The sequence below is a fragment of the Nansenia antarctica genome (genome assembly GCF_963989245.1).
Source record: "Nansenia antarctica genome assembly, chromosome: 6".
NCBI classification, from domain to species: domain Eukaryota; kingdom Metazoa; phylum Chordata; class Actinopteri; order Argentiniformes; family Microstomatidae; genus Nansenia; species Nansenia antarctica.
Window position 1 is genome coordinate 10525631 of NC_137676.1, and position 12500 is coordinate 10538130.

Below are 12500 nucleotides of genomic sequence, written 5' to 3' on the forward strand. Positions count from 1 at the left end.
ATCTGGTGTGGGGAAAGGCTGTCCCCCGACGGCCAGGGAAGGTGCATCAGGTCTAGGCCAGGAATGATGGACCAGGGCTGGGATGGACAGGTCTCGGAGAGGGAGGGTAGGGGCACCAGGATCTATGGTTATCTGATCATGGCTGCTGTTTATGCCTAGTTGTAATGCAGACTCTGGACAACTATACTATGCTGACATACAGTATGAACAATCATCATAAGTAAAACCTTTGATAAGAATCTTTCACTGAAGACTGTGAAGTGTGCACATTAAATCTACTAATTATCAATAATCATGCTAATCAATCATGCAAGTTGAATCATATTCTCTCTCACTCAAATTATTAATTTGTGTAATTGATTATCATGATGATTGATTATTTGTAGAGTAAATGTGCACACTTTTCACAGTACTCAGTGAATGCCAAGAGTTACTTGCAATGACTGTGATGGAAAGTTGATTCACACACTTCAGACACAGCTTATTTTAAGTTGCTCTGGATAAAAGCGTCTACTGTATGACTAAAATGTGAAGGTCAAGAGATGAACTGTGATCCATTCCAGTGAGATTGAACTGTGATCCATATTGCTGTGTATGAACATTTAGTCTGTACATGAATCTAGTCATTGATTTCGGCCCCAGGCACTCTTTAAAAATAACACATTGCCACATATTTTCCTAGTCATTTCAGTCTGAAAATGCCCCCCAAATTAATTGTAACCTATTTGCTGAACTTAAGTGCTGATATTGTTGATAGATGTTTTGGGTTGGCTTCCTACTGCAGTGGTAGGATCAACTGTTTGTCGAAAAATGAATTAGAGTATTCCTTTAAAAACACGGAAGAATGCTGAGTTATTTGATTCCCAGTAGCCTACTGGCCTGTCCAGACGTGTGTAGGCTCGCCACATGGCCTTTGTTGACGTTCAATAGCTATTGTTGTCGAGAGCCGAGAGTGAACGACTTTGATTGGCTCAAAGGGTTGACTGCGGTCAGACAGGGGCCTATCTGATTGGTCTGGCTTGGAACAGGCATCCTCAAACCCCCCCCCCCCCCGTCCCCCCGTCCCCCCGTCCCAACGCCCGGACCCCCTGAACGATAAGTTGAACTAACTTTGGAGGAAAAGTTTTTTCCAGTTAAGTTATCTTCCCAGTATTTCGGCGGTCGCGCGTGCGACAGGGGACCGTAAAGATGAAGCTGTGTCGGAGTTTCCTAGGTTAGTAGAACAATCTCATCTGCCGTATTCTAAACTTTGTTTTATCTAAGTTCCTAGCACCGAACACACAGGTGTTTAGAAGTGAGCTGAGTTTTGTGTGGAAGATAGGGATGCTGTTTGAGTACAAGAGATTCCTAAAAGATATACTTGCTGTTTACGGTGACTCGATGCGAATGCGTATAGGCGTAAATGTTTAGGCAACCTTGATTAAGACGTTGTGTTTGTTTGTTTTGCATTCTATAATCCACATCAGATTTTCTGTTGCTTTAGAACTTGAAATATTACGTTGGCAGAACCTGGCACAATGTCACAGCGATGTCGTGTTAAGCATGTCACTGTCTCGGGAATATTACCGTAACTACTTGTAAATAACAGATTGTTCATTATGAAAACTAAACACATGTTCCAGACAGTGTATGCAAGCATACAGTGTAGATAAAAATCCAGTAGTCCATAACTTTTACCGAACTTATTTCTTGTTGTAACTAAACTCCTCGACACCCAGGAAGGTATACGCGAACAAAGAGCGGTTCATTCCCCTGGGGCCGTGCGTCTCTGGTCGGCTGGGACAATGCCAGCTTGCAGGCTTATTCAAACTTTTCTCTTGTTGTCCGTTAGCTCGGTCCGTTCCATCTGTCGAGGCCTCCCCACCCCGCAGCATCAGCTGCCGTCCCATGCAATATTTATACCGACGAAGCCCGTCACAATATAGTCACAGTGCTAATTATAGTCTGGGGCGACGGGGCCATTGACTACCCCATCTGCGGCGTGACTTGAACAATCGGACCGGTGGAGGAGAAAAGTTTTTACCAGCTGGTAGCTGATGTCCTTTTCGGACATGTTAAGTAAATAGTGTTTTTGGTTTTGTTTTGTTTTTTCTTGTTTTTGTTTTGTTTTTTCTTGTTTTTGTTTTGTTTTTTGTTGTTATAACTATTTCTTTTTTCATTCATTCATTCATTCATTCATTCATTCTGATGAGAGCCGTCGGCCGGATCATTGAATATGCAGAAACGTATAGAGTTGTTCCTGGAAAACTATGTGGAAATTCCATAAGGACTGAGGGTCAATAATAATGAATGTTAGGAAATTGTTATAAACAAAGGGATATATATTTTTCAGAACATGAACTTGATGAGCCATTAATCAAATCACTACATGTTATGGTCATGAAAAGACTATTTTTTATCATAAAAATCATACAATCATAAAACAAAAGAAAATGCATTACAGCATAGGCCTATAGGCCTGTACGCCACTTCGAGTCAGACAGCATGACACAAGATATAGGCTGAGAGGCAATTAATTCTGGCGAGTTTCTGCAGAATAGGCGTCTTCTGCACCCTGCACCCCTCTGCTGTCCCGGGTACTGAACACAGAGCAGCCAGGCTGGGGAGCTGTCTACGGTCCTGAAGTTAGTTATACATGAAACATTCAGCTACTGTAGTGTGTGTGTGTGTGTGTGTGTTTGTTTGTTTGTCTTTGCACAACCTTTATAATCCTCACAATGCTCCGATATTATTTTTCGCACTCCACCACCGGGCCTACACCTGGCTTTCTTACCGGTGCGTCTCGGCGGATCACGGGTGGCGCAACTCTCTTTTGTTTACTCGATTGTTGTTGTGTAGTATTGTGGTGTGTGTGTGTGTGTGTGTGTGTGTGTGTGTGTGTGTGTGTGTGTGTGTGTGTGTGTGTGTGTGTGTGTGTGTGTGTGTGGAGACTCCTCGGCTCGGCGCCGCACAACTGAAATCATACTGATGCGGCATGGACGCCGGTGATTGATTTCAGCTCCAATGCATAACAATAGGATTGGAGAAAAAGGAGCCTGCCGCAAAGAGATAAGGATTTAATAGAATGTCTGAAAGCTGAAGGTTGGCTTTTTGAATATTCCCTGCGTGCCTCGGCGTGGAGACCGCAGATAAAGGATGGCATTTGTGGAGACTATTCTCAAATGGCTTGTAATGAATGGTTGTCATTTTCACTAATGGTTTGAAAACAGCAAAGCAAAACCACGGTGTGTAGCAACATTTGGGGAGGGTTCCAAGTTGCAATAATATTTATCTGTTTACTGAATGTTCCATCCATCCATGCCAAGTGGACTACAGGCCTAAAAAAAAAAACTCTTCGAAAAGCACTTCCTCAAGAAAGTTCTTTAGTTAATTAATATATATTATACAAAGTTTTCCACCTAAGTTTTGGAAGATATAGCCTACATTTTATTTGATGAATAAAGAAAAAAACGCTTTGAAAATAATTCATGAGATTATTACAGAAGTAACGGAACAGTTCGTCTCTTTTTGAATACGTTCCCGTCTTCCTCTCTGAATTCCACATCCCCTTCTACATATGGATCCAACTAGCAGATGCTGTCACAGTCATACTAACTACAGCTATACTTTACAGGATATACTTAACCCCCCCCCTCCCCCCTTCTCCGCGAGAAGTGTCAAATGAATGAATTATTGGACGGTACCACCTCCGCAGAGTTGTGGGAGGGCGGGCAGGATATTGCGATGACAGCTGTAACGTAAGCATGCTTTTGTGGGGTATCAAAGATTTATCTCCATGCGTGAAAAAGCACCTTCTGGCGTTGGTGGCTGCATGTGCCCGGCTGTATATGAATGAAGCCTCCCCTTATGATCTCTAGGTTCATCCTCTCTGATGTCGGAAGATCTGTACATTCCTATTTAGATTATGACATTCTATTCTGCAATAAGGCAACCGTGTTGTTTTATCGCAATATGTTCGGAAATAATATGGTAATCGTGTGTGTGTGTGTGTGTGTGTGTGTGTGTGTGTGTGTGTGTGTGTGTGTGTGTGTGCGTGCGTGTGCGCGTGTTGGATGGATAGATCTAAAAGAGGGGGAAGAGTGAGAGAGAGAGAGAGAGAGAGTGTGTGTGTATGTGTGTGTGTGCGTGTATGTGTGTGTGTGTGTGTGTGTGTGTGTGTGCGTGTGTGTATGTGCGCGCGCATATAGGCTATACACACATGGCCATTGAGTTATAGTGGGGGTAGCCTACCTAGAGCCCTGCCCATCTGATACTGGAGGTTTTACTACAGCTCGTGTGATGTCATGGCAGAGGGCGGAGGATGGAGAGGGGGGGTGGGGGGCAGTGTTGGAGGGGGGGGACAATGGCTCGTGAGGGAAAGGTAAGTCAATATTACGTTTTCTCGCTGACAAAGGCAAATGAAGCCATGTTTTTGCTTACAAACAAGTAACGTTTAACGTCTCGGTCCGGAACTCGCCTCGGCGGTGGTGCACTATCGACTATCCACAGGGCCGATCTTTGCGCTCCGGTTTTCCGTTACCGATATCTGGAGGTTATTATACGGGACTAGAATAAGATTTGTTTTTATTAAAGCCTTAACTGGGATATTGACTGCCAAACTACTTGAGAACGAACAGAACTCTCTCAGAACACGCACAGAAGGCGTAACCCTAAGGAAATATAGGTATTCAGGTAATTAAGATAATTTTCCAAACCTTTATAACGGTTTCTCTCTTATCATACATTGAGACTACATAAAAGGTGTAACTTTGACGTTACACAACATTGTCTATATCGTTTAGTTATAAGCACCGTTGCTATATCGAGTTTATAACCTTACGAGTCATGAACCATGAACCATGAACAAGATGTTCTTATATTGTTCACAATCGATATACTACGAGAGAGAAGCAGAAGCGCTCTATGTATTTTCCTAGACGGATATGCAACGCAGTCGCCCTTTGAAACCAAGGTTGACCGTTCTAGATAAGAGCAGCAGGGCTTTCGCGTAAAAGTGGATGATCTCACCTGCTTTGCTGTATTTATTTACCAGTAAAGATGATGATGTTCAGTTGCTGTGGCAGTGATGCTCACATCTGACGTGTTGTTATTATTATTATTATTATTATTATTATTATTCACATAACAAGGGGGAGATAATCTTATAAATCCGCTAAAGAAACGAAATTGTTGTTTTTCATACTCAGAATGATATCGTGAACATTATAGTAAACTGGTAGTCGGAATTATCCAACTGCGCTCTCGCAGAATCGTGGAGATGTAGCTATATTGTTATTTACGCACTTTGATGTGACTGTTGCTTTAGTGTTATAATTTAGTTGGTCCGTTTCGTTTCGTTCCGTTCGTTTAGTTGTGTTTCCGGAATCTGACTCAAAGTGTTCATAAATGCGCATTGATCTCGAAAGGTATACGAAGCTAATCGATGTTCAATTATGTTTCTTCACTTTCTCTTCTTTGGCAACATCTGTGGAGTAAAACATTACAGCCCGTTTATCTGTTGCTAATATTGCTGTTACGCAGTTGTTGGTATTTAATGTTTGTGTAACACTTCTTGTGCATGTAACTGTTGTAAACCACCAGTGTATTATTTTTCGCTAACTACATTACTGGGAGTTTGTTGGTTCCATCTGCTCGTGTGTAATTACGTTGAAACAATGGGCGTATCTCAGGAGTCCCAGGCGAGCGGATGGATGGAGAGAGAGAGAGAGAGAGAGAGAGAGAGAGAGAGAGAGAGAGAGAGAGAGAGAGAGGAGGAGGAGAGGAGAGGAGATGGGGGGGGGGGGGGGGGGGAGAAAACTGCGGTAGAAAACAGAGATGCTCTCTTAATATGTCAGCCTCAGTGACGCGCAGATAAAAGTCCTTTTTGAAGCGGGTTGCGTTTGAGGCAAGATAATCAAACCCTTGATGGTATGGTAGCTAGGTAACCTGTACTAAACATATATTGTCCGGTTCTGATTAAACGATGACCCCGGGCCTCTCGGTATACGTTGTTATCGGTGAAGTGGTCGGTACAGGCTACGAGGCGTGTTGTTGGCGATACGCTGCTCCGCTTAGATGGCCATCACATCATAACGGGCCATGCGGTCTGTCACAGCACCTGCGTAAGATGGAGGATGGGGGGATGGAGGAGGATGGGGGGATGGAGGAGGATGGAGGGATATGATATGAAACATGTCCTCTGCTCTCAAGTTTGCCTTCATCCTGCTCTTTTCAAAACGATATATTTCCTGGACATACCGTTACCACTACTAACTAGCCTAACTACTCAGTAGGCCACTAACCACAGCTACTATTACTATGAGGCTACTTTAATCGATTCACCCATTCACCCATTCATTCATTCATTCAGTCATTCACTGCAAAGTAAACTGTTAGTCAAAGACAGTAGCCTATAACCGTTACAATGGGCACAACTTTCGTTTGTTATTTAATAGTTTAGAGGGTGTACTATGAAATAACTTAGAAAGGGTCAGTCTTTTCAATTAATTCAATTTAGCTATAGGCCTACGTTATACGTATATATAAGTCGGTTAAAGTGAACTAGACGCAAGTGTATCATGTTTGGAAATGTATTACTTGTCATATAGCATACAGTGCAACATGCGTGTAATAGAGTTTATCTTTTGATATAGAACATTTCATTTTGGAAAAATGTTTGTAAACTATTTTGCTTTGCTGATAATTCAAGATAGGCAGTGGCCAAAGAGTAGTCCATGTTTTATTCATAAAGGCACTGTAACAGACACTGTAACAGGCACTGTAATACATAGCCTAGATCTTTGATAAATTGTAGGCATACACTACTCTTAATTGTAAAGGAATTGGCTATGTAGTTTGTTATTTCGCCTTTATGCGTAAATTCGCCTAATGATTAATTTACTCGTTTGCTTACATTACAATATAGCCTGAAATCAGAAATTGTGAAGTTAGCAAGTTGCTAACTATTGAACCTTGGCCCTTTCATTTGTGAAAGCGCATAGAGTGTAACAGCCATGTCTCGCGGGGGCGGGCAGCAGGTGTCGCGGGATCAGGGGGGGACGAGAATGTAATAAACATGTCGCCAGGCGCAGCTGGGCCAAACGTCCTCGGCATTCAGAAGCACATCAGAAATCTGAGCTACAGACGCGGGGGTCAGGGTCGGGCAAGCTGTCGATAGAGAGGCGCCTTTTATAATAGTATAGCCTTGAAATCATGAATTTTAATAATCTGTTAGTTGATGGTCAGAACCAGTTCTTTAAAAGCCTATATTCTTGGCGTGTGGGGGCAGGCTATTATGAAAGCCAAATCACTTTAATTCTGGGCTTATGTGGTGCCTTATTTTTCTGCGACATTGACATATGATATTGTGTGCCATCGGAAATTATAAGTGGGTGAATGTGAGTAGCCGAGGAAATACTCTTTTGACAGTTGACTGAACCTGAGTGTTGCTCAGTTACCAAGACGGGCAAAAGGAGGGTGCGTTTATTGTCAATTGGAGAGGTTTTGAGGACACGTCGTTCAATCTATTGTAATGAAAACGAAAGAAATGAAAGAGCAGGCGATATTAGAGAGAATCGACACGACGTTTCTCCGGATGTTTATGGCAAGGCCTCCCTCGAGGGCATCCCAAACTCGTTTCCATGGAGCTGTCCTCCAGACCCGCCCGCGTGCGTCCGATAAGACCGTCTGTCCTCCAAAAGCGCTCTGTCTCTTTCTGACAACACAAATTTCCATTTATTTGTTTAGTTTTAAGCCTACTGGCGGGTTGAGTTCTACCTTCTGGGTCTGAAATAAGTCAACAGTGGATATTCTGATCGAATATATTTAAAACGATCCTTATTTTTAGACAAATGTAATTAGAAAATATATGATGAAATTATGTTTTAATACTTATTATTATTATTATTATTATTATTGTTGTTGTTATTATTATTGGTATTATAAACAATAATAATATAATAAAGGTGTGCGTACAATGCAGTGTAGCCTAATAACTTATTGTTCCTCTACTTTTGCTAAGAGCCATGTCTAGGTCGCCAGTAATCACATCAAGTTATCAGTTAAATCCTGCTTAACTCTTACAGCGGCATACAGCTGGCCTGAATACTGGATTATGGCCACAGAAAACTATGCTCTTTAATATAACTATGGATTTAATATAGCTGTCTTTGCTCAATTGTCCCAGCAAAGTAGTACCCTAAGCGTTGATGCTTTTACTATATTGTTTGAAGTGATTTTTTCTCTCTTCTTTTCTATTTTCTCTAAAATACAATCCCTTTTGCAGCTTAGAAAAGGCCAGTGTTAAATATAATGTATTCATTCATTCACTGTGCATTCATGTTCATTGGCCTCTGTCTCTCTCTCCTATGTGTGTGTGTGTGTGTGTGTGTGTGTGTGTGTGTGTGTGTGTGTGTGTGTGGCCAGTAAAAAAGGAATATGCCTTTCCTGCTAATCAACTAATTGTGATGTCCTAGTCATGAGTAATTGATGAAGTGTGGTGTATTGGTTCAGAGAGAGCAGCACATGATCACACAGTGGAGAGTTACTACATCTACTACTGCTGTTGTTGTTGTTGTTGTTGTTGTTGTTGTTGAGTGAATGTTTGAGTGAGTGAATGTGTGTGTGTGTGTGTGTTGGTTCAGAAGGAGCAACACATGATCACGCAGTGGAGAGTTACTAGACGTTTCTGCTGTTGTTGTTGTTTGAGTGTGTGTGTGTGTGTGTGTGTGTGTGTGTGTGTGTGTGTGTGTGTGTGTGTGTGTGTGGTTCAGACAGAGCCTGATCACACAGTGGAGAGTTACTAGACTAGTCTACTACTGTTGTTGTTGTTGTTGTTGTTGTTGTTGTTGTCTGGGAGCCTAGAGGAGTGTGTTGTCTGTTTTCCACGTGGCCTGGTGTGTGTTTGTGTGTCTGTGTGTCTGTCTGTCTGTCGTGTGTGTGTGTGTCTGTGTCTTTTTGTCTGTGTTTGTGCATGCATACCTGTGCGTGCGTGTGTGTAGAACCCTTGTTGCTTCTCGGCCTGATGACTGGTGGGAGGACTAGCTACTTCCTGCATACAAACACAGCCTTTTCATTCGCTTTAGATGGGCTGTGAGTGATGACAGAGAGAGATAGAGAGGGAGAGAGAGAGAGATACAGATGAACAATCTTGCTGTTGTAATCACTTCTTACTGAGCTGAGGAGTGCAAGTTGACAAAACAAGCATTTTGTTGAGTGCAGTTCGCACTGAACTGGGATGGGCTGGGCTGGGGTGGGATGGAGGAAGGGAGGGTAGAGAGGGAGGGAAGGGAGTGTGTGTGTGTGTGTGTGTGCTCTGGGACCGCTCTGACAGGGCCATGGTCTTTTGTTGTCTGCGTCTCTGTCTGTCTCATCCATGGTACCAGACCAACTCTGGAGACCATCTGGACTGGGACCGAGAACACATTCACACAGTAAAAATAGGAGTTTACGAATCAATATTACTAGTCTTTCTTAAAAAAAAAAAAAAAAAGCTTGTCTAAAGGATTATTCAGCTAATTAGCATCACTGTCAATGTTTGCTAAATGAAACTACATTCTTATTTCAGTAGTGTTTTTTGGAAGCCTTTTTTCCTGTAGCATCAAAAGGTTACAGGATGTTTTTAATTTTGTCCAGTACAGCTCACTGTTTGTAAGCTCTTTGGTTGCTTCCCCTGTCAGAGTAAAAGCACTCTCGCCATCCACAGAGGCGTGGGGCTGAAGAGGCTGACGACGTGAAGGTTCCTGTTGAAACAGACTCTCAGGTTCTGGGCTGTGAGGGTGTTGTTGAAACAACGCTCTGGAGTCCGTAGGAGGCTGAACTCTGCAGTGACAGTCACTTCAGCACCCTGGACAGCTCCAGTGGTGTGTGTGTGTGTGTGTGTGTGTGTGTGTGTGTGTGTGTGTGTGTGTGTGTGTGTGTGTGTGTGTGTGTCAGTGGACAGCTACAGCCTAGGTCTAATCCTCATGTTCTCTCTGACTCTCAGGCGGCTGGCATAGAAATGTCTAGCATAGAAACATCTAGCATAGAAACTGCTAGCATAGAAACAGGCTTGTATGATGCTTCCAGTATATCTTTGAAAAGAAGAAAAGTATTTTATTTTCTCTGCCCTACTCCTATGTGAGTGGCTGTGTGTTGGCTGTGTGTTGGCTGTGTGTTAGCTGTGTGTGTATGTGTGTGTGTGTGTGTGTGTCTGTGTGTGTGTGTCTGTGTGTGTGTGTCGGCTGTGTGTCGGCTGTGTGTCGGCTGTGCATCGGCTGTGTGTCGGCTGTCTGTTGGTGTGTGTTTTAGGTGTGTGTTAGATGTGTTAGGTCTGTGGTAGGTGTGTTAGGTGTGTGTGTGTGTGTGTGTGTGTGTCTGTGTTGGCCGGGCGTCGGTTGTGTGTGTCTTAGGTGTGTAAGGTGTGTGTTGGTCTGTGTCGGCTGTGCTCCATGGACTGTGTGTATGTGTTATGTGTGTTAGATGTGTGCTTGCTGTGCATTGGCTGTGTGTGTGTGTGTGTGTGTGTGTGTGTGTGTGTGTGTCTTGGCTGGGCATCGACTATGGGTTAGGTGTGTTAAGTGTGTATTGTGTGTTAGGTGTGTTAGGTGTGTGATAGGCTGTGTTTCAGCTGTATGACCTGTGAGCTCTTTTGACTAGTCCTCCCCCTGCTATTACCTTGATGAAAGAAGAGAGAGGAAAAAATAGTAGAGTTGATTTATGCATGATTCATTATTTACTGACCAATCCCCCCATCCCCCCTGTCCGTATCACCCTCAGACCCATCCCCCTCTACCCCTCACCCCCTCACCCCCTCTCCCCCTCTCCCCCGCTCCTCCTCCTTGCTCATACGTGCACCCCCCAATCCTGAAGCTCAATAAAAATGCGCAAATTTGATTGATTCTAATAGCCTACTGACAGAGATTCCAGCTGGGGCACTTTAGTGTGCATACTGACGTGTGTGTGTGTGTGTGTGTGTGTGTGTGTGTGTGTGTGTGTACTTTCCTAACACACTGATTCTTTAGTTATTAGAAGTGCCTGGAGTATGTTGAGTGTCCCACCCTGCCCCAGCCAATCCTACCCCACCCCCCTCCAACTCTCTCCCCTGCTCACACCCCTCCCTCCCTCTCCCCATCCCCTCCTCCCCTGTCCCCTCCTCTTCCCCTGAGTGCTTCTTCCTGTGCTGATGCTGTTTTTCAAAATGACAACTCTTTCTTTTTCTCTCCTCCTCTCTCCCCCCCCCCTAACAGAGAATGAGTTCCGTGGTGAGCTGGTGAACCAGCGCTGGACGAGGGGCGACAGGACGAGCCGCTGCCACGCCCACGCCACCGCTGCACACAGACGACACAGCCCACCAGTCACGGTGAGACACCCCGTTTACTGACCAATCACAGTGAGACACTCTGTCTACTGACCAATCATGGTGAGACATTCTGTGTACTGATCAATCACGGTGAGATGCTCTGTCTACTGACCAATCACTGTGAGATACTCTGTACTGACCAATCACGGTGAGACACTCTGTGCACAGACCAATCACGGTGAGACACTCTGTGTACAGACCAGTCATGTTGAGACACTCTGTTTACTGACCAATCACAGTGAGACACTCTGTTTACTGACCAATCACAGTGAGACACTCTGTTTACTGACCAATCACAATGAGTGACACTGAGCAGCACTTCCTCCCTGCTTCTAGAGCGCTTTATCACCGTCAGCATCCAGAGAGGAGGAGAGAGGACGGGGGAGTGTGTGTGTGTGTGTGTGTGTGTGTGTGTGTGTGTGTGTGTGTGTGTGTGCGTGTGCGAGTGCGCGCCCGCAGGGGTAGTCGGAGACAGTGCACTTTAAGCACTTGAGGAAAACAAATCAAACAGCCCATCAAATGCTCTTTCCTCTCCTCCGCTCCCCTCCTCCTCCCCTCCTCTTCCTTTCTCTAGCCCACACCAGTTCAATACAGCCAGACTCAGTTCAGCTCAGCTCAGCTCAGCTCAGCTCAGCACAGCTCAGCACTTTACCCACACAGACCCACACAGTTCGTTTTAAAGTGCTTTTCTTCTTTTTTTCAAACATCAGGGAAAAAAAGAACGTCAAAAGGATGTCCTTCAGCGACTGGTATATTTCATCCGGATATCCCTCTTCATCAGCATAACAGAAAACCTCTCTCTTTCTCTCTCTCTCTCTCTCTCTCTCTCTCTCTCTCTCTCTCCCTAACCCTCTCTCACTCTTTCTCTATCTCCCTAACCCTCTCTCACTCTTTCTATCTCTCTAACCCTCTCTCTCTCTCTCTCTCTATCTACCCCCCCTTTCTCTCTACTCTTTCCTCTGAGTAAATATATATTTTGTGGCCCATTCTTCTTCCAGAATGGCTTTGTATCTCATCCTAGACCTTCACACTTAGAAGATGGAGGGGAGAGGGGGAGGGAGAGAGGGGGAGGGAGGTCTCTTGTCCCCTGGGTCCAGTAAAAGTAGTTTTGTTACCCTGGGATGGGCGGGGTTCATCAGAAGAGATGTTTTTTATTGATTAGATTTGATTTCTGAAAGCGGAG

At 44.2% G+C, this 12500-nt stretch overlaps 1 protein-coding gene across 1 annotated transcript in view; it reads left to right on the forward strand.

Moving 5' to 3' along the window:
• Nucleotides 1-1188: 1188 nt before the first annotated feature.
• The window catches only part of myt1b (myelin transcription factor 1b), a gene marked incomplete at both ends in the record, with an annotated part of 36755 nt that continues 25443 nt past the window's right edge, over nucleotides 1189-12500 (forward strand). Inside the window, 2 exons of the mRNA XM_080534187.1 lie at nucleotides 1189-1213; nucleotides 11205-11317. Of these exons, the coding sequence (XP_080390313.1) occupies nucleotides 1189-1213; nucleotides 11205-11317 (138 nt within the window). The remainder of the gene's footprint in view (nucleotides 1214-11204; nucleotides 11318-12500) is intronic.